At 44.6% G+C, this 23,257-nt stretch overlaps 1 protein-coding gene across 8 annotated transcripts in view; it reads right to left on the bottom strand.

The window, feature by feature from the left end:
* Positions 1–2,288: 2,288 nt before the first annotated feature.
* edaradd (EDAR-associated death domain) overlaps positions 2,289–23,257 on the bottom strand; it is a 33,996-nt gene continuing 13,027 nt past the window's right edge. The window contains exons 3-8 of one of the 8 annotated variants that reach the window (XR_010014274.1): positions 13,657–13,705; positions 9,314–9,384; positions 3,659–3,705; positions 3,122–3,559; positions 2,874–2,974; positions 2,289–2,776 (exon numbers count right to left, since the gene is read on the bottom strand). Coding sequence is in view for 4 of the 8 variants with exons in the window: in XM_063007364.1 (XP_062863434.1) it covers positions 3,166–3,559; positions 3,659–3,705; positions 9,314–9,384; positions 13,657–13,705 (561 nt within the window). In the remaining 4 variants the exon portion in view is untranslated. The remainder of the gene's footprint in view (positions 2,777–2,873; positions 2,975–3,121; positions 3,560–3,658; positions 3,706–9,313; positions 9,385–13,656; positions 13,706–23,257) is intronic. The other 7 variants (XR_010014271.1, XR_010014272.1, XR_010014273.1 and 4 more) reach the window with 7 other exon arrangements.

Raw genomic sequence — 23,257 nt, 5'->3', positions numbered from 1 at the left:
GTACAAATAAACGATTGTTTACTTACCTTAACAATAACAGGATCGAGTTTTGTATGTTGTATAATATTTCCAGCATGTTTTTATTAGATAAATTATATGAAGGAAACATTTATTTTAAATATAAATCACTATCTGTGCACCTGAAAGGTCATAATGAAGTACCAGCGTCGGTACCGATGCTCTTTTATTCTACGTTTATGTAACAAACTTTAATAATATCAAACCTTTGTTCTGTAACTGTATAAAATATTTACACGAGTATTTTTTCAATAAACGTCCTTATGATGAATTTAAACGTCTACTTTTCTACTTGTGTCTGTTGTGCAAACTTTAAAAATGCAAGTTATATAATTAAATATAGGACAATATACCATTATTTTGGTATCATATTCAGGGCAGGGGCAGCTCAGTGCTTAGGGCACTGGACTAGTGATCAGAAGGTCGCTGAACTCCCGGGTTCGAGGCTCGGTGTTGCCACCGGTCGGCTGGGCACAATCGGCAGTGCCTGCAGCAGATACTAATCGGCCACCGTATCTGCAGGGTGGGGACCGGACTATATGTGGGTGGGTGGGTCTGTACAGGTGTAAAGAAGGCGTGGGCAGCGGCGTGCTCTCCTCAGATGCAAAGCTGGAGTCTGTCAGCAGCGGAGGACAAATTGGACGCACTGGTTCAATCGCCTCTACCGCCAAGCTGTCACAGTTGGGCCCCTGAGCAGGGCTCTTTAGTCTCAATTCCTTGCAATGTACCCACTCACCGAGCACTTTATTAGGAACACCTATCAGGTACATACAGTCAGTGATTATTTTAAAAGCCAGACAAACCATATAGATTAAATGTATAGGTATAGGGACGTCCCGATCACGTTTTTTTGTTCCCGATCCCGATCATTAATTTTGATCCCGATCCGATACCGAGTCTCAAACCGATACTTGTATTTTCTAGATATTGTCTAGATAAGAACTGGATAATACTGTTCACACAGTGCACACTTCAACTACATTACAGTTATTCACATTAATCCAGTGTACATGTTTAACACCTGAATAGCTCTGCAGTGCTGTAGGAAAAACATTGCCTGAGTCCGAGCTATTGCTTAATGTTCTTTTATTTTTACAAAATAAAAGTAAACAAACGTAGTGCAGCGTTGTAGTAGTAACACTAGAACACTCAGAATGAAGTGAATCAGCATCTCTGCCGTGTCAGTGGACGACCGGTTCCTCTTCTCATCATATAATAATAATAAACTCGCTGTATTCGGCCGAGTGTTGATTTTTTAGGCGCCGTATCAGATCGGTAGATCGTTTGGTTAAATGATATCTGGTTTGTTTATGAGCCACCGTACTTGTAGGCGTGTTGTAACTAAGCCAATCAGAGTGCTTGATACTAAGATGTCGTTCAGTCTTGTAACATGGTAACGCTGTATGTTATGCTCCTTTCATACTGGGATTAAAAGTGATTGTTTAGTAAACCGGAGTGATCCTGGACTCACACCCCGTATAAACAGTCAAATTCTACAGTAATGAACGCAGCCTCGTGAAGAGCTCACGTTACACTTTGCTGTTGGACTCTCCGTTCACGACACCTGCTTGACCGCTGACGCAAAACGAAGAATCGGGCTTAGTAAAGCCGATACCGATCAGTTAAAAAATGCCTTGATCGGCCCCGATTCCGATTTTTGAGATCGGATCGGGACATCCCTAATTACAGAGCATTCGGAAAGTATTCAGAGCTTCACTTTGTCCACATTTCGTTATGTTACAGCCCTTAATTTCACACACACACACACACACACACGATACCCTATGATGAAGTGAAAAAAGTTTGCATTTTTTGCAAATGTATTAAAATTAAACCGCAATAACAGAACACGTACAGAAGGATTCACAGCCGTGGCTCAATACACTTTGTTGAGGCACGTTTGACAGCAATTACAGCCTCAAGTCTTTCTGAGTTTGATGCTACACACATGCCACACCTATTTTTGGGCAGTTCCTCCAATTCTTCTGTGCAGAACCTCTCAAGCTCCGTCAAGGTTGGATGGGGAGCGTCGGTGCACGGTGCATCTTCAGATCTCTCCAGAGATGTTCAATCAGGTTCAAGGATCTCGGTGTACCGAGCTGCATTCATCTTTCCCTCTATCAGGAGAACATGCAAACCAGCCGGGGAATCAAACCCAAGACCGTCTTACCCATTATGTAACTTTATTATAATTATAAAGAAAGTAAATATTATGTTAAACGTGTGAGAAAAGCACTGACGATACAAACAAACAAAGGAAACAGAAAAGATTTTGATTGGTTCACTTTATTTGGGTCACTGCATCACCCCACAATATTTGCTGCCCTCGGGATCGTTCCTAATGAACGAAGTTCAGGTGTTCCGGCCACGCCCGTTAATAGCAGGTATTAAATCAGTGATGTAAGAAAGCATACACCACAACGTTGGTTTGTTCCTGAGGGTTCCACAGTGTGGAGGAACTCGTCCATCCACCCACCACCAGAGAAACCACGGTGTTGGGGCGCTTACTGCGTCGTATCAAACAGTCCGTCTCATCGGAGGAGCTTTGAAAAGGTCAAAATTCAATCAGATGAAGCCCAAAAGCACAAAAACGGTTCCGCCGCTTGTCGAGCCTCGGTGCTGCCACAGGCCTGACAGAAAGCCACCGCAACAGCGCCTCCTACTGCCATGCTGGAGGAGTCCGGAGAGCGATCCGCTGACAGTTCAAGCTCTCGAATCCCGGGCCTGACGGAACGTGGGAGAGAGTGACCTCTGCTGGCTGGTTGAGGAATTACAGAACATGTAAACGCCAACAATCATTCGGACAATAATTCTGCAGAGATGCTATAAGATACGTCATCAAAAGCACAATGTACCAAAATTGACAGCAAAACTCACGCGGTCACGTCATCATTTTGAACTGCGAGGCCCTAATTGGCACCAATTTGCCAACGACTGCTAGCTTGTTTGGTACCGACTGCGCCGAGTTCATCATTCGTTTCCATGGTGACCCATATTGAGAAGCAAAATTCATATTGAGATCCAAAAAATCCAGGATCCCAGCAGCACATCCACCCGTGTGTAATATTATTATTTACTTATATATATATATATATATATTTACATTCCTACCACCTGGCGGTAGCCGTCCGTGTGTCTGAGCCTTCGCTAATGCAGCTTCCTCCAGCGCGAGGGCCAGTCGTTCTCCACCCAGTTCTGGAGGAGCCGCAGGACGTCGATGCGCTGGTAGAACTGGCAGAGTTTGGCCAGCTCCGTCACCGGTTTCTGGCCGTAGCGGAACAGGAACTCCTGGGTGGGGCTGTGCGACGTGGAGCCGTGCGTCCGCTGCTCCAGCATGATCAGCTCGTCGTAGCTCATCCCCCAGCGGCTGGCGAAGTTCTTCCAGTTCTTCACGGTGTAGTGGGCGGGGTCCAGCTTCAGGCGCAGGGTGTAGAGGAGGTCCTCGTCGTCCAGCAGGTCGCTGATTTTGGGCGGCGGGGCGGAGCACAGGCACTTCTCGCAGGGGCACGACAGGCACTGGAGGTCTTTGGTGAAGTCTGAGGTTTACAGAGATACGAAAGAAAGAAAACAGCATTTATCCTGTCGCTCGGGATCGACTGCGATCGTCGTGAATGTGAAAACTGCCGGTAGGTTACCTGAGGTGATGGATCTCGGGCAGATGAACTCGCTGGCATCGTTCTCCACGGGCTGGAGGACAAGAACAGGATGTAAAGCTCGAGCAGATAAAAGATAAATGGCAGTAATAATACAGGATCAGGCTTTACGCTGGCTGCTCGCCCTGTTTGATGTGTAAACTTGCAAAGCTAAGAGAGGTTTCATTAGAAACAATCATCTACTCTGAGGTAGAACCTCCTGAAGAGCATTTATTTAGCACTTAGACTAAAATTAGAACTACAGTCATGTTTCCACCTAATGTTTTCTATTTGTGGGGCTGAAACTTTAGGGTGTGTCACCTTGTTAGCAGGCGGTGTGGTTTATACATCCTAAAAGCAAGAGATTAAAAAACAAACCCCAAATATTCAACTAAAATGTGCATTTACTGGAGAAAAATAGCTTAATCAATTCCCTAATATAGCTTGGGTGTTGCTAAATGTTTGCTGTGACAATTAAGGTGGTTTCTAGGTTATTTTAAGTAAGGCTATGGTATCCCAGGTGGTTATTAGAGTGTTAGCAGGTGTTTGTTATGGTATTTAAGGTGGTTGCTTTATGGTTTTTATGGTGTTCCTAATGATTGCTAGTGTTCAAGGCGTTTGCTATGGTGTTGCAGGTAGTTGCTAGGGTGTTTCTAGAGTACTGTTTTATAAATAAAATAGAACACATTTATTTGTCATATATATATATATATATATGTATATATAAACACACGTGCCGTACAACAAAATTCTTTATTTGAAAGCTGGGGTCAGAGCGCAGGGTCAGCCATTGTACTGCGCCCCTGGGGAGGGGTTAAGGGCCCTCTTTGTCGCCCTCTGCTGTTGCTGGAAGGAATGTCATCGATTGATGGTGCAGCTCTAAATTTACAGAGGGCCGATCAATAGTGGTTCAATAAGATTCATTCCAAATGACAGTGAAACTGACCAATCATATCCTTTCTTCACACAAGCAGGTTTTGTAATTGCTAAGTTTATGATTGTGAGAACACTGAGCTTTGTGAGGAGGATTTTGTTCGCGACCCTCGCCGCGTTTCCGATATCGTCTTAGATTTCGTTTCTGATAAACTGGGCCGAGTTGTTTTTGATAAGGGAGGGAGAGAGGGGGGCAGAGGGCTGAGGTTTAAGAGTCGGTTCACTACTGGTAAATAGTATAAATACACCGGATGATTCAGACACACAGATCCACCCCCCAACACACACACACACATTTGGCAATAGCTGAGAGTATTGGGCTGTGGGCTGTGTGGGCACGATTAAAAATAAACTTCCTGAACAGAAGGAAATCGCTGCTGGTACGAGACTCAGCTGATGAAATTTTACAGAAGTTGCGTCAGTAAATCAGTAAAACACTTACACTTTTGGCATTTAGCAGACACCTTTATTCAAAACGACTTACGGTACTGTGACGGTGTACACAAGGGCCAAACAGCAGCAACCTGGCAGTGGTGGGGCTTGAACCAGCAACCTTTGGATTACTAGTCCAGTACCTTAATTACTAGGCCACAACTGTCCCCAACCTTCATGTGAACTGAGCGTCAGTGCGACTTCTGAGCCTTTATTGATGATCAGTACAGAGCGAGACCGTTTCTACCTTACAGGCCTGATACACAACATGCTCAAAAGTATGTGGACACGCCTTTTAAATACAGGCGTACCCACTGCTAACATACCAACTAGGGATGTAAATAGAGATGCATGAGTACCGATACTGGTGTCGGGTATTTGCCCGACACCGCGCTCATTAACTCGTACTCGTCCTCGCAAACGAGGCTCCGATACTAAACATCCGATACCGTGTGCCTAGTGCACGTCGCTGCGTTATACCCGGTTCACACTACACGATTTTTGCCCTGATTTTCGCTCGGCGGCCGGATAGAGTTTTCTAGCAGGTCAGATATCTGATCTGAGACGTGCGACTGGGAATGAGCGACACGTCGAACAGCCAATGAGAACGCAGGATACGGTGTGAGGGGAAACGCAGGAGAGGAGTGTAAACCGGTGGGACGGGGGGATAATATAGTTTATATCAGAATACATCAGCACACACACACGTTTTACAGTATTTCTGACCTGATCGTTCTCTACAGAACATAACAACAAAACACCGACACTGCAAACATATTTATTAATCTCCAACTCACTACAGAACGATCCGTGCTGCTCGTGTTGCCAGATCCACTCAGATTCATTTATTTTTCCTCTTTGATTTCATCACGTCAGCGCACGAACACTTTGATCGCTCGCTACTTGTTGACGTGCATTTTTGGACGTGGTATCATTAAACTTCTCGTCACTTCTCACATGTGTTTTTGTGTAAAAAAAAACAAAACGGTATTCTAAATAGGTATCGGCAAGTACAAAAATACTTGTACTCGTACTCGGTTGGGGAAAAAATGGTATTGATGCATCCCTAGATGTAACGATACACTCTACCCCCGATACGATGCGATTCACGATACTGGGTTCACGATAACATTTTTTCCTGATTTCTTAAAACTGAAATTGAGGACAAATGATGACAAAGTAAAAAAAATACCGTATTTGTGATTATCTTTTATCCCTTTTATTTCTGAGGTAGGTACAAACTAGGCAAAACAATTTTGAATTAAGTCCAATTTGGCTGAAAAACCCCAATTTGGCAACCAGGCGTATAGCGGCAGTGACGTCATCAAGGCGAGGTGTATAGCGCCAGCGCCCTCTGCTGTTTAAAGTGAATATCGATTCATTTTACATGTCAAATCGATTAGAATCGTTGAATTTCTGAATCGGGTATTGACTGTATTGTGGTGAATCGTTACATCCCTAATACCGACATATCAATTGAACTTGGGGGTCCTGCTCTGGCATGACCGTACGTCCATGAACACGTGGTCTGATGAGTTTGTTGTGAGGACGGAACCCTGATCTGTGCGGTTGTTTCCTATGCAGTGTGGCGGTGTCGCTCAGCTTCTCGCTGTGCTTCCCTGGACGCACTCAAAGTTCACCTGATCGACCCAGTTTGCTGACCTTTTCGAAGCTCTTCCAATGAGACGAACTGTTTGACATGAGGCGGTAAAAACTTAACGTGACTTAAGGCCCCGGCGTGCCTCGTGCGGAGACGACGCTCGCCTGGCTCCGGCGGCCGGTGTGACGTGATTGCGGAGCGAGCGAAGAACCCGCGGACGTCGCGCCCTGTCGTGCGCACGGAAGCCGGGCGAACTCCGCGGACGACGACACTCCGCCGGTCGGTCGGTTAAAAAAAAAGAGGCGTGCCATGAAGACAAACTTTGAGGAGCGTCTCAACTGTGATCGTCGGCTGCGTCCGAAATCGCCACTATGAAAGTATGAACCTGAACAGTACAGTACGCAGGAGCGGGCGGGTGTGTCCGAATACGTAGTATTTATTAAACAGTACGTGAAAAGTACCCGGATAATCGACTGCTCGAGCAGCATTTGTTGTGTATGACACACGGCACACTCGTGTACTGAAAGAGCTTCTGCACCGGCCGAGCAGTGCGCACCGCCTCTGATTCAGTACGTACTGTTTAACTATGAGATTTTGGACGCAGCCATCGTTTATCAGTAGTCATGGAACTTAACATTATAAACGTCACAGCATCACCTGCAGCTGTATACCAGCTCCGCAGTTACGGAAGTATGTGGAGGCCTTTATTGTAGTAAAACAGCGAGTGAGGAATGTGATTAGTGGAGGAACTTATGAGCAGTAATAATGAAGAGAAGTTTAGTGCTCCTGTCTCCTTCTTTTACTACATTAAACCACGTTAAGCTTTATTTTCAACCAGAAGCGTTTTAGACTCTGGGAGAAGCTGATTCTGATTCTCACCATTTCTCAGAAGCTGGAGCTGTAACACAAGTTTAAAAGTGAAACAGGGAGGAGAATCCAGATAAACACAGATACATGTGGAGCTGTAACCCTGGATCTGCACCTTATTCGGCTCATAATCACACGCTGATGAGGTTTTACTGCAGGCTCGTGCTGATGTTACGTGGTTCTACGTGTAGACGTTTAGAAACACTTTATATCACTATAATGTTTATATTTATAGCCGTGACTCAGGCTCTGGTTGGAGGTGGTGATGATGCAGTAGAGTAGAAACACTTTGCATATAAGGCAAATCCCCAGTGTGTTTGTACTGACTCATCTCTACATCCACTCCTCTGTTAGATAAAGTTCTATATTTACACTTCCTGTAGTGACACTACAATCACTGCTCCATCACCTACAACCATCGAGCTTCTACATCCATGCTCCTCAGTGTGGTGGTGCAAGGTGCAAACATGGACGTGTTCTATTCTGATCGAGGTGTAAACGTGGGCGTGTTCTATTCTGATCGAGGTGTAAACATGGGCGTGTTCTATTCTGATCGAGGTGTAAACATGGGCGTGTTCTATTCTGATCGAGGTGCAAACATGGGCGTGTTCTATTCTGATCGAGGTGTAAACATGGGCGTGTTCTATTCCGATCGAGGTGTAAACATGGGCGTGTTCTATTCCGATCGAGGTGTAAACGTGGGCGTGTTCTATTCCGATCGAGGTGTAAACATGGGCGTGTTCTATTCCGATCGAGGTGTAAACATGGGCGTGTTCTATTCCGATCGAGGTGTAAACATGGGCGTGTTCTATTCTGATCGAGGTGTAAACATGGACGTGTTCTATTCTGATCGAGGTGTAAACATGGGCGTGTTCTATTCTGATCGAGGTGTAAACATGGGCGTGTTCTATTCTGATCGAGGTGTAAACATGGATGTGTTCTATTCTGATCGAGGTGTAAACATGGGCGTGTTCTATTCTGATCGAGGTGTAAACATGGGCGTGTTCTATTCTGATCGAGGTGTAAACATGGGCGTGTTCTATTCTGATCGAGGTGTAAACATGGACGTGTTCTATTCTGATTGAGGTGTAAACATGGGCGTGTTCTATTCTGATCGAGGTGTAAACATGGGCGTGTTCTATTCTGATCGAGGTGTAAACATGGATGTGTTCTATTCTGATCGAGGTGTAAACATGGGCGTGTTCTATTCTGATCGAGGTGTAAACATGGGCGTGTTCTATTCTGATCGAGGTGTAAACATGGGCGTGTTTCTATTCTGATCGAGGTGTAAACGTGGACGTGTTCTATTCTGATCGAGGTGTAAACATGGGCGTGTTCTATTCTGATCGAGGTGTAAACATGGGCGTGTTCTATTCTGATCGAGGTGTAAACATGGGCGTGTTCTATTCTGATCGAGGTGTAAACATGGACGTGTTCTATTCTGATCGAGGTGTAAACATGGACGTGTTCTATTCTGATCGAGGTGTAAACGTGGACGTGTTCTATTCTGATCGAGGTGTAAACATGGACGTGTTCTATTCTGATCGAGGTGTAAACATGGGCGTGTTCTATTCTGATCGAGGTGTAAACATGGACGTGTTCTATTCTGATCGAGGTGTAAACATGGACGTGTTCTATTCTGATCGAGGTGTAAACGTGGACGTGTTCTATTCTGATCGAGGTGTAAACATGGACGTGTTCTATTCTGATCGAGGTGTAAACGTGGACGTGTTCTATTCTGATCGAGGTGTAAACATGGGCGTGTTCTATTCCGATCGAGGTGTAAACATGGACGTGTTCTATTCTGATCGAGGTGTCCTGAACATCTTACCTGCTGTATTCGGTCCGTGGACGGTGTGAGGTATCCGGGAGGCACTGAGCTGAGCTGCAGGGTTACGTTTTCTGTGTGAAACAGTTAACATATTTGCTCCATTAGCCTAAAATCACAAACCACGTCTCAGTGAGTTTTAAAAGACCCTAATAACAACAAAACAAAACAAACCCCCGAACACGGACCCCTCTACGGTAGGTGTAATTAGGGAGGCACCTCTGTGCTTTAATAGGTGACGAGTGCAGGGATTAGGGAGAGCTGAGCTACTGAAGCTCAGAACAATACAGGGAGGAACCACAGCAGCTCCGACGGATCCTTAATCATCAGGAAAAGCCTCCCTGAATCACTCGCTCACTCAAGCGGAGCTGAGACGTAACTATGACTGAATGAATCAACTCACTAAGTTGTCAAACTAGTCAGATAGATGCTGTAAAGCGTGACCGTGTCATCTTTTATTCCTCTTATTGTCTGAATCACGCCAATTCAAACCTGGATTGAACTGCTTTAGAAGAATTTAATATGTTAAATATGTCGCACGTCAATTTTTCTATCCAATCCCCCAACGGTATTTCACCTCTACTGCTGACCGAGGAGGGTCGTGACTAACGCACGCCACCTCAGACACGTGTGCAGTACAGACCGCTTCTTTTCACCTGCACCAGGGTTCATACGGAGATCCGTATCGTGCACAGAGAGTCACACGTTAGAGAAATCCACCGTCTATGTGCGGCACCATCGATCAGCCAGCAGAGGGCGTAATTGCAGCAGTTATAAGGAATTACCTCTGGCGGATCGACCGTTGGTCCGTGTACCTTTGGTCATTCGTTTTTCACTTTCCTTTTTCGTTTCAAAAAACAATATTGAAAAACGGGAATCGGGGCGTTATTCGTTTTAAGATTAAAAATCAAATAACAAACAAGAGAAATTGAAAAACGGGGCATATTTTAATTTTCAGAAATCAACATTTTCTATCAGTCCAACCGGAAATAAACGCACAAGCGCGTGCACACACTGACATATACGTATTTATTTAACATATACTCAGTGTAAATCAAGCACAAGTGTTGAAACAGTAATAATAATGTAACGGTGCATCTAATGTTGTTCTGACGTTTGTGTTTGTATATTTGACGTGCTTATATTTGCTCTATCTGCAAACAAATAAACAATACGGGGAAGTGATTTCCGTACTGGACGTTGTTCACCGTCGTGGTCATGTTAGTTTATACTGGACGTCCAAGATGTCATTTATATATTTATCTTGTATTATAATATTTCTTGTTCTCGGCCAATAAACACCCAAACATGAATAAAATTGCACGAACGAACTCAGCAGTAATGAGGAGCAACAACAATCACATCTATTTCACAAAGTTATTTAGTTAATTTGTAGTTAAAGCTGTTCCTTTAATGTGAGGTTCGTCTGTGATAAACTGAGGGAGTGTTTAAAAGTGCATGAAGCAGAACGCTGATTAAAATGCATCAAATGTTGTGATAGTTACACAGTGACGGGTACGATTAGTTCTGCCTGTATTACAGAATTGAGTTCTATACGGTAATAAAAATATTAATGTAAAGATGTTAGAAAACAACATTCTTTTTCTTAGAATAGCCCTTTTATTTAGGATAAATAGTTCCTCTGTGAATTACAAGGGCAGAAAAAAACTACGTCAGACACAAAAGTCAGAACGGGGGACGCGGCGTCACGTTATTATTAACTTCTGCTCCGTCTTCTCAACACTTGTGCTTGATTTACACTGTATATATATACAGTGTATCACAAAAGTGAGTACACCCCTCACATTTCTGCAGATATTTTATTATATCTTTTAATGGGACACCACTATAGAACTAAAACTTGGATATAACTTAGAGTAGTCAGTGTACAACTTGTATAGCAGTGTAGATTTACTGTCTTCTGAAAATAACTCAACACACAGCCATTAATGTCTAAATAGCTGCAACATAAGTGAGTACACCCCACAGTGAACATGTCCAAATTGTGCCCAAAGTGTCAATATTTTGTGTGACCACCATTATTATCCAGCACTGCCTTAACCCTCCTGGGCATGGAATTCACCAGAGCTGCACAGGTTGCTACTGGAATCCTCTTCCACTCCTCCATGATGACATCACGGAGCTGGTGGATGTTAGACACCTTGAACTCCTCCACCTTCCACTCGAGGATGCGCCACAGGTGCTCAATTGGGTTTAGTCCATCACCTTTACCTTCAGCTTCCTCAGCAAGGCAGTTGTCATCTTGGAGGTTGTGTTTGGGGTCGTTATCCTGTTGGAAAACTGCCATGAGGCCCAGTTTTCGAAGGGAGGGGATCATGCTCTGTTTCAGAATGTCACAGTACATGTTGGAATTCATGTTTCCCTCAATGAACTGCAGCTCCCCAGTGCCAGCAACACTCATGCAGCCCAAGACCATGATGCTACCACCACCATGCTTGACTGTAGGCAAGATACAGTTGTCTTGGTACTTCTCACCAGGGCGCCGCCACACATGCTGGACACCATCTGAGCCAAACAAGTTTATCTTGGTCTCGTCAGACCACAGGGCATTCCAGTAATCCATGTTCTTGGACTGCTTGTCTTCAGCAAACTGTTTGTGGGCTTTCTTGTGCGTCAGCTTCCTTCTGGGATGACGACCATGCAGACCGAGTTGATGCAGTGTGCGGCGTATGGTCTGAGCACTGACAGGCTGACCTCCCACGTCTTCAACCTCTGCAGCAATGCTGGCAGCACTCATGTGTCTATTTTTTAAAGCCAACCTCTGGATATGACGCCGAACACGTGGACTCAACTTCTTTGGTCGACCCTGGCGAAGCCTGTTCCGAGTGGAACCTGTCCTGGAAAACCGCTGTATGACCTTGGCCACCATGCTGTAGCTCAGTTTCAGGGTGTTAGCAATCTTCTTATAGCCCAGGCCATCTTTGTGGAGAGCAACAATTCTATTTCTCACATCCTCAGAGAGTTCTTTGCCATGAGGTGCCATGTTGAATATCCAGTGGCCAGTATGAGAGAATTGTACCCAAAACACCAAATTTAACAGCCCTGCTCCCCATTTACACCTGGGACCTTGACACATGACACCAGGGAGGGACAACGACACATTTGGGCACAATTTGGACATGTTCACTGTGGGGTGTACTCACTTATGTTGCAGCTATTTAGACATTAATGGCTGTGTGTTGAGTTATTTTCAGAAGACAGTAAATCTACACTGCTATACAAGCTGTACACTGACTACTCTAAGTTATATCCAAGTTTCATGTCTATAGTGTTGTCCCATGAAAAGATATAATGAAACATTTGCAGAAATGTGAGGGGTGTACTCACTTTTGTGATACACTGTATATATATGAAGCAAATAATATACACGTCGGCACGTTTATTTCCAGTTAAACTGATAAAAAATGTTGATTTCGAAAAAATTAAAATATGATCCGTTTTACATGTTCTGCTTGTTATTTAATTTTGATCTTAACCTGAAAAACGAATAACCAATCACGAAAAATGATGACCAAAGGTAGACGGACCATCATTCCACAAGCTGACAAACCCTAAACACGGGCCTTTGTGAGGTCGGGCACTGACGTCGGACGATAAGGCCTGACTCTTAACTGGCGTTCCGATTCATCCTCTTTACTGTTTGGCTGATGCAAGTTCAAACCTGGCGAATTTTGAGTTGTGAACTCGATCGCTCAATGATTAACTAATAAAAAAAGGCATTTTTGATAAATACCATGAACATCCACGCCAGCGCAGCTTCATAGTTATGCTATGTGGCAAAAAGTATGAGGATCGGTTTGGGAAAGGTCCCTATGGTTTGATGAGTTTGGTCTGAAGGAACCAGACCTCGTTCTTACATGAGCCTGTAGAGGTTCTAACCAGCTCCTTTAGCACCAGACTCCTCCACCCACCGCAGCCATTAGGGTCTACAGTAACAACCGGACCCCATAACCAGCCCTAAGCGGAACCCTTTTCACACAACGCCCACATAGTCCGGTCATCCCACCCTAACAGAAACATATCTGCTGCAGGCACTGCCGATTATGCCCGCTAGATGGCGCCCAGCCAAGGAGTTCAGAATCTCGGCGCTGGTGTGCTAGGCCTTCTCGTCCAACGTCTGTACCTGACCAAATCCCACAGATTAGCTCCAAAATCTTTCAGTAAGCCTTCCCAGAATAACAGTAAATTACAAAATGAAATCGAATGGCGTCCACATACATTTGGCGATAGTTTATATATTTTATATATTACAGAAAGTCATTTTAATACCCTGTCTGAGATTTGAGAGAGATTAGTGAGTGTAAATGTGTAGAAGCCTCCATTACCGTGTGGATCAGTGACTTGAACCGGGTAGTTGGACTTCAGAGAGCGAGACTGAGGGAGAGAACACACACACACACACACACACACACACACACACACACACACAATCCGTCACCTTCATTTATCAGAGATGGAGCGTGTACACACAAAGCGAGCTGACACTCAACACGATATTTCTTTTATCCCTCTTTTTTAACCCACCGCCCCCCCGAGAACAGACATATTTGAACAGATTCGGAGGCTTGCGGGCCGGCAGACGCTCGCGGGCTGTGTGGGCTAATGAGGCCGGGACAAGCCGAAACACATCGACCGATGGAGCGCCTCCGTTCCTGCACCCCTCACAAAGCACAAAGCTAATACGCATGAACACGGGGTAGCAGGCACGACCAGGTACGAAGAGATATCACAAGCACCCTCACTAGGACACAAGTGTGATGAGATTATACTAAAGTACCAGGGGTATAAAAACGACCTTCTGTTTTACCAACTTATACCAACTTAGGGCTGGGCGATATATCGCAAATATCGATATACAGCGGTACTTTGGTTCTGGGAGTGGTGTTGAGTTTTAAAGACGTTGAGTTTCGAGGTATTTTTTTCCCATAAGGATGTTTGGGGAACCTGTTAATGCGTCCATGGTCCCGTGGAGCTGCAGATATTTTAGTCTCATGTAAAATAATGAGGTTGTTTCTGACACTTAAACACTGAAAATAACACAAATATAATATAAACACACTGAAATACAATTACTAACAGTTACACATCAATAAAAATACAATAAAAGCTGCACTTTAGTTTTACTTCTTCATCGGTTTCTTTGGAATACCGTATTCCCTTCAGCACCGGCGCATTCACACGAGAAGTGACAAAACCGCTTCTGCGCTTTTCTGCTTTTTTCCACGTCGAGTTTTGTGCACTGCCGCCACACTTCATGTGAATGCGCCGGTCCTGAATGGAATACGGTATTCCAAAAAAACCAATGAAGAAGTAAAGCTAAAGTGCAGCTTTTATTGTATTTTTTTTATTTAAATTCTTCTCCCCCTTTAGCGCATCCAGTTGTTCAATTTTGCATCGTGCTTCCTCTCTGTCTATGCTGAACCCCGCCCTGACCGAGGAGATCGACCCGCACATTGATGAATTTGGCGCCGCCTAGCGTTGCATGCGGAGAGACACACCCTAAGGGCACCCTCCCTCATCTCCTGTGCAGGCGCCTCTAATCAGCCGGCAGAGGTCGTAATCGCATTCTGACAGAGAGAGACCCACATCCGGTTCTTTGTCCCGCCCCCCAACTGAGCAACCGGCCAATCGTTGCTCATACAGCCGCTCAGCCTCGGACCGGTGAAGCAGAGCTGGATTCGAAACGATATACTCAGAATCCAGCCCTGGTTGCAGCGCGTCTCTTATTTTATTGATGTTTAACTGTTTTTCAATAGCAAACAATTTTAAGGGTACACGTTTCTCCCCGAAGGGCGTCGAGTTTAGGGGACGTGGAGTTACAAGGTACCGCCGTATTCTATAGGCATGTTTACATCAGCACAAAAGAACTGTGCAGCACGCTGTCTCTCGCATGAGCATGCACACACACACACACACACACACACACACACCACGCTGGTCCTCTATTGATAGGGTCCTGCTATTAAATTTCACTCATGAACTGAATGATAGAATAAATAGAAGCTACAACACACAGTACAGCTCCCTTAATAGTTGAATGTAAAGGTTCTGTCTCAAATACAAAAATTCTCGTTCATGTCTTGACCCCCCACAGGATCGGTTGTTAGTTTTCCAAGCTCAGTTACCAGAGTCGTGTTTTTAGCTGCTTGAACTCCACATCTCGGACATTTTGTGTAACCGAGCGTCTTTAGAGTTGCTGAGTTTATGAAAAAATCTATAAACTGAACACAGAGAAACTCTGGGGAGCAGAAAACTTTACTGCTTTGTTCTTTTGAGGTGCAGCACAGGGACGATCACGTGTGTAGAGAAACACACTTTTATATTCATTATGGAATCAACAAAGGGACAAAATTAGGGCCGCCACTAACGACTATTTTATCGATTAGTCGATTAATCCAAACGATTAATTTTCCTCCAAAAAATATAATTCAGAATCTGATTTAATCTTCTTTTATTTGAACACTAAACTGTACATGATAATAATCTAACCCAGAACTAAATGTAAACAGGGTTTATGTTCATATGATCACATTCTCCAGCGCTCCATATTAAACCGAGTGCAGCTCGTGTTCATGCTGTTCTGTACACACAGCAACGTGCTTCACCTTACAGCAGAGATAAAATAGTTAGATGTAGCCGCGTCTCAAGTCCAGCGTACGGTAACGACAGAACGATCCCCGATCCTAACCTCCACATTCACTCAACACTTACTGCACATTCTAAACCATGTAAACACGGTGCTGAGTGTTACGCTGTTACCGGCGCATTCACATGAGAAGCTTTTTGTGCTCCGAGCCCGACGCAGCAACCGTAAAAATCGCAGCCCTAAGGAATACGGTAATATAGACGTGCAGCACGGCGCCGGTGCCGCTGTGGTACCATCAAAGCTTTACACAGTGAACAAACCAGCTTTTAGTTCTGTACCAGTTTTAAGTATCACCAAACTTTGGATGATTTGGGTCGTGGAGAACTTTGATCTTTTATCTGAAAGCTCTACAATCGTCCTCTGACGGCTGCAGACGGTGTTTTTTAAGACGGCGCTCAATGCCGCCAACCAGATACGACTGAGGTCCTGCACACGGCGAGTAGTGCTGAGGGAATCATATGAACGCTTATATGTGTGGAAATGAAAAAGGAGCATTTATAAACATAGTCTTAAAAACCATGCATCGACTTAAAATATTGACGTCAATCACCGACTAGGTCGACCAATCGCGGCAGCCCTATTGGTGTTATTATCTCTAACAATTGCTAACTAACGATCTGTAATTATAGTGAAATGATTTATCTTAGTGGTGCCATCGTCCGAAACCCTGCGATTGATTGGCCGATCCAGGGTGTTCCTGCCCTCAACACAGTGGTTCCCAGTGGATTGGCATAGCAAACCCTGGCAAAAAATAAATATGAATGAATATATTTAAGGAAAGGACCCGTTTGTTTATTTCTTCAACTTGTCCGTTATTGAGGATCAGTTAGTCATGTGGAACGTCACAGAACAGAAGAGAAGTTCATTATCATTCCCTCTGTTACATACTTTTGGCGTTCGGTATGTGGACACATGAGCTTGTGTGACGTTCAGGGGGGTGTTCAGGTGGCACCGCGCTGAAATCCGCTAACACACCAGAGCTGACATCTTAAACTCGTGAGTTCAAATCTCAGCTCCGCTACCGGCAGGCTGGGCGCCAACACGGACAACAATCGGCCCGTTCGCAGGGTTAAATGGTGGAGGGGATTCCTCATAACCGCTACAGTTACGCCCTCTGCTGGGTGACCTGTGGTGCTGCACAGAGACGAGGGTTAATGGTCTATTGGTCTGCAGCAGTAGAGAGGAAGCAAAATTGCAATCGGGGGATTGGATATGACTAAATTGGGAGGAAGATACACTATATGGATAAGAGTACTGGGACACCCTCCTGATCATTCAGTTCAGATATTTCGAACACCCCCCCCCCCCTTCCTATTGGGTGTATAACATCAATGATGTAAAATTCATTCTATGCCTCCAAATATGTGGCAGCAGTTTGGGGAAGGCTGTTTCCCTTTCCACCAAGAGTCAGTTTGGATTTTGGTTGAAGGACCGTTAAAGTGTTCTTATGACTGAAATGGCATAAATTCCCGCAGTCACACTTCAAAATCTTGGGTGTGGAAAGCCTGCCCATGGGACTTAAGGAAGTCATTGCCCTACAAAGTGGGCAGCGGTGTCACCGTAATAATGCCCGTGCCTTTGGAATGGCATGTCAAACAGGCTCATTGTAAGGTATAAATTAAGCTGATGCAAGACGACGGAACAAATTCATCTTAAAAGATAAAAGCCGGTCGTCTCGGGCCCCCCCTTCCTCAGCCCACTGATTCGACGGCGTACTGTCGCGACTGACCTCAACTTTCACCCACGCCACAGAACGGGAAACAGAAGCTACGATGCAGCGCTTACTGTATACAGCTTGATCATCAAATAAATAAATAAATGCGGTCTGTGTGGGTCAGACATTCAGATTTAACTTGGAGACAATCAGACGTCTCTTCTCGGTTTTAAATGTCACAGCAAAGCGGTTGTATTCTTAGCTCGACACATAAAGCCGTATCGTATAAATTCTGTCTGATAATGTCGGCGCTACTTATTCTCATAGGTTTTATTTAGGGTCGTATTTAAGGACGCCCGTGTAGAAACGGACCCGGGTGTAGACGACGGGCTCCTCTGAACTCTTTACTGGCTTTCATTGGCTGTTCATTATATCAAATGTTGTTGTATCAAAGGTGTCTTGGTGTAATCCGAACAGAGACAAACTCTGGGGAGCAGAAAACTTCACTGCTTTGTTCTTTTGAGGTGCAGCACAGGGACGATCACGTGCGTAGAGAAACACACTTTTATATCGATTATGGAATCCACAAAGGGACAAAATGCCTCAATATGTAAACACACTAGGGTTGGGCGGTATGACGGTTTTAAAAAAAATGTGAAGCGCCAAATTTCTGCTTCGGGTTTACCTTAAAAACGGAGACTTTAGGACATGCGCGCATCCACAGTAAGGGAGGGGTGGGAGGGGTAGGCGGTTGGAGCTCGCTGATTGGTTGTGGAGGTGATCACTGAGGTGATAACACAAAAACTACCCGAGAAGGAGGCTGTTTGAAACCTTAGACGCCTTAATAAGCTGTAGTTCCGTATCTTAACATTTCAAGAACGAGTGAGCATCGGAAGCGTCCTCGGCTTAAAACATGGCTGACGGTGCGGAGAAACGGAATTATTTTCAAACGTAAATAAATGATTTTATTTGCAAAATCCAGCTTGTGAGTTGACATGCTGGCGCACTGTGCTATCCCATCCCATTGGTTTGAATGGCAAAATGCTAACTGTTAGCTTAGTATAAGACAGCCCCGATATTAATATCGATGATGAACGATCATGAACATTTTGCTACCTTGCCTTAAATGTAGACATAATTCAAACAACACTTCAATGAGAAAAAAGATTGATTTTAAAAGGAAACTACAGGAAAGAGACAGACTGGTTGCATTGCATTAAGTTTCATAAAAATCCTCTCTTGTGCAGAGATGTGTTTGTTTCTGCTTTAAAACATACACGCCATGAACCAATCAGATTTAACATCATTAAACGAGTTTTTTTTTCCAATTATTTGTCATAATACTACTAGCGCTCTCTTTATCTGTGTGTGTGTGTGTGTGTGTGTGTGTGTGTGTGTGTGTCGCTCCCCGTGATAACTGCGCACTTCTAATCGGCTGTATTTCACTCCGCTTCGCATCAGTAGACGGAATTAATCAGTCATTATAAAATAAAAATATATGTAGAGAGCTCCCTAGCACACGACACCACAGAACGGTCTCTTACACTAGCAATCCTACGGCAATTCAGTTAGCAATCAAGTAGTCAAAATGTCCAAGGGGATGAGTATTTTGTTATTTGAGACAGAACATGAAGCCTCGCACCACTGCTGGATGTTCTAGGTTTACATTCAGCTATTAAGGTCGCTGTGCTGTGTATCGTAGCTTCTACTTATTCTATCATTTAATTTATGAGAGTAATATAATAACTGAATTAAGTAGGGTGCTAGTTATAGCTAGCTAACAGCTCGTTTATCTTGGGTTTGCTTAGACGGAGCATTCGATTCATTTCTTAAAAAAATAAATAAATAAAAAACACACTTGCCGCTCAGGTGGCACAGTGGTAAAATACCCTAGCACACCAGAGCTGGGATCTCGAATACATCGTATCGAATCTCAGCTCTGCCTGCCGGCTAAGGATGAGCGGCCACATGAACGACGATTGGCCCGTTGTTCAGATATGGGCGGGACTAAGCCGGATGGGGTCTCTCTCTCATGACTGGCGCAATTGCGACCTCTGCTGGCTGATTGATGGCGCCTGCACAGAGATGAGAAGAGAGTGCCGTCAGGGTGTGTCTCTCCGTACACAACGCTGAGCTGCACTGCACTCGTCAAAGCGTAGGTGATAAGATGCATACGGCTGCTGCCCACGTGTCGGAGGGGGCGTTCTCCTCAATCAGAGCGGGGGTCGGCGTTGGTGGAGAGGAAGCGTGACGCAATCGGGCAATTGGACGCCCTAAAAAGGAGATCTTTTTAAAAAACACACTTGCCGCTCAGGTGGCGCAGTGGTAAAAAAAACATACATCGTATCTAATCTCAGCGCTGCCATCCGGCCGAGCTGGGCGGCCACATGAACAACTGATGCAATTACGACCTCTGCTGGCCGATTGATGGCGTCTGCAGAGAGTCGAGGAATAATGCCGATCAGGGTGTGGCTCTCCATGCACTCGGCTGGTGCAGATGAAAAGATGCAGTCGGTACTGCTCACAAATCGGAGGGAACATGTGTCAGTTCGCTCTCCTCAATCGGGGCGGGGGTCAGCACCAGTAGAAAGTAAAAAAGAAGTAAAAAAAGCCACTTAATTGAACAATAATAGCTTTCAAAGCAATATACTTACATATTAACAAATTATTTATCTCATGACTCCTACTGTTGTTTGGCGTCCCACTGAGGGGTCTTGCCCCTCTATTTCTGAACCGCAGGTTTAGAAGTAGTGTAACGTCCAGACCTACCAAACTCTCTTACCCCTTTTCCACCGACGCGGCACGGAGCCCGTTCCGTGTGTTTCCACTGGAAAAAAGAGGTTCCAGACAGAGAACTAGCGGGCCGATCTGGCACCACAGAATACTGGGTTTTTCAACCCGAACCGTGACGTCACCTGTGGGCGTGTCATGTCATACAGCTAGATGCTGCATTTTTATCTTTTAAACTTCACCTGATCACATTTTGAGTCAGTTTGCCGCTGATATTTTCAAAGCGCCGTTAAAAAGATGAACTGTGTGATATAACGTGGTAAAAGTGACCCGGACAGAACGGACACCGAACGAAAACACACGTGAAGTGAATCCAGTTAAACACAGATACACGTGGTATTTTAGAGTAGATTTGATGGTTATTCCACACAGATGTTTGTTCGTATCGTGGAACTTTAATGATGTTTTATCTCTCGAGTCGAGCGCTGAGTAATTCGGTTATTTACGCCGAGAGTCGCGGTGAGAGTGAAGCACAAAACGCTTCTCACGTCAACAACTGAGACAAACACGTGACGTCTTCTCATCACCGACAGCTGATCCATGCTTTATACATCAAAACCAACATCTGTAAGAGCAGCACAAACGCTCGTACATGATCTACACGCTCCACCATCATGTTACTGCTCTTAACTTTCGTTAAGTAACGCCCACCGATGATGACGCTGCTTAGTTCTCAAAAACTGGTGGAAACGTGGCTCGGTTCTCTACAGAACACCAAGGTTCAGAGAAACCTGAACAGAACCGGTTCAAGAACCAGAACCATGGTTTTTTTGGTGGAAAAGGGGTAACAGTGGCTGGCAGGTGATGCTTTAAAGTGTTTCCTCCACCTGTGTGCAATATAAGTAAATATGAAGGGACGGCTGCACTGGATGGTTAAGATGATGAAATAAATTAATCATGCTGCTACTTTTAGCAACGTTTGTACCGCATAATTTCCACAAGACTTTACGCTGTTATGCATCATCACTGCAGAAACCAAACCATTTCCACACAACCGACCCATGTGCAATCTTCTTTAATTAGATCTTCCCTACCGGTTTCGTTTTCCTCCATGGTTGACTGACTTATTAGTTATTTAATTCTTAACGCAGCGGTCGGTTCTTTAGGGAAAGACAGAGGCAACGCGGTGTTAGCGAAGGATACGGCCGTGGTAGTGAGACACACTGTGAACGAGTGACGTAGACCCGAGTGTGTGAGATGAACGTGGTGGATGTTGCCACAGCCGCATACACAACAGTTAAAGCCCTGCCGTATTCATGGCAGTGAGACGAGCGGTTTCCCGTGTAATGTGCAGTTTGCAGTAAAAGTCAAAATTTCAGCTTTGTGTTTAGCGATTGAACGTTTTTAACAAATCTGAGGCTCGATATAAAATATGAGGGGTCCTCGCAATCCCACAGTCATGACGTGAGTGTAAGAGACCTTTCTGTGCGGTCGTCTGCTGACAGTGTTTGACGTGTGTGTTTATGTATTGAGTAGGGCTGCCGCGATTGGTCGACCTAGTCGATGCATCGTTTTTAAAACTACGTTTATAAATGCTCCTTTTTCATTTCCACACATATAAGCGTTCATATGATTCCCTCAGCACTACTCGCCGTGTGCAGGACCTCAGTCGTATCTGCTCCGGTCACCGGTCGGCGGCATTAAGCGCCGTCTTAAAAAACACCGTCTGCAGCCGTCAGAGGACGATTGTAGAGCTTTCAAATAAAAGATCAAAGTTCTCCACGACCGAAATCATCCAAAGCTGCGATTTTTACGGATGCTGTGGAGCTCGAAGCACAAAAAGCTTCTCATGTGCAGTAAGTGTTGAGTGAATGTGGAGGTTAGGATCTGGGATCGTTCTGTCGTTACTGTACGCTGGACTTAATGAGACGCGGCTACATCTAACTATTTTATCTCTGCTATAAGGTGAAGCACGTTGCTGTGTGTACAGAACAGCATGAACACGAGCTGCACTCTGTTTAATATGGAGCGCTGGAGAATGTGATCATATGAACATAAACCCTGTTTACATTTAGTTCTGGGTTACATTATTATCACCTACAGTTTAGTGCTCAAATAAAAGAAGATTAAATCAGATTCTGAATTGTATTTTTTGGAGGAAAATTTATCGTTTAGATTAATCGACTAATGGATAAAATTGTCTATAGATGAAACGATAGAAAAATCGTCGTTCGTGGCAGCACTAAACACCAAGAACGGTCAGGTTTGTGCATTTGATCCCGTTGTTGACAGGAATTTTTGAGTGAAAATGTCCTTTGTGGTCCTATATAGACAGCAACTTTTCTATAGACAGATTTTGTGCTTAATCTGGCATAATCAGGTCAAATGCAATCAACACAAATTCGCCACCGGAGAGAGAAAATACAAGCGGCGCATTTAAAACCAAACAAAACAGGACAACGGCCACAGCGGGGCGAGTGGAGTGGTATTACCGCTATAGTTAGTATCTACACACAGTTTATGGTGGAGGATTTGAGTTCAGTGTTCTGTGCCACACAGGTTCTCTAGGGCGATGGCACATCAGGTACGACTCTCCGGGTTCTGGGTTTGGACCCGACCTAATTCACGTTTTTTATTCGTGCAGCGTTCGGGTTTCTCACATTTACTGGTTGATCCGGACTATGAGGCGTCCTATCGATCCTACGGCAATTCAGTTAGCGATCGCTTAATCAAAACGAGATTGGAAAACTAGCGGCCAATTCTGTGGACATAGAGGGAGAATTTTGGTATTTGAGACAGAACATGAAGCCTCGCACCGTCGCTGGATGTTCTAGGTTTACATTAAGGTAGATAGCTGTGCATCGTAGCTGCTATTTATTCTATCATTTAATTAATG

This window comes from Trichomycterus rosablanca, chromosome 13, assembly GCF_030014385.1.
Source record: "Trichomycterus rosablanca isolate fTriRos1 chromosome 13, fTriRos1.hap1, whole genome shotgun sequence".
NCBI classification, from domain to species: Eukaryota; Metazoa; Chordata; class Actinopteri; order Siluriformes; family Trichomycteridae; genus Trichomycterus; species Trichomycterus rosablanca.
This window is presented reverse-complemented; position numbering and strand designations above follow the sequence as displayed.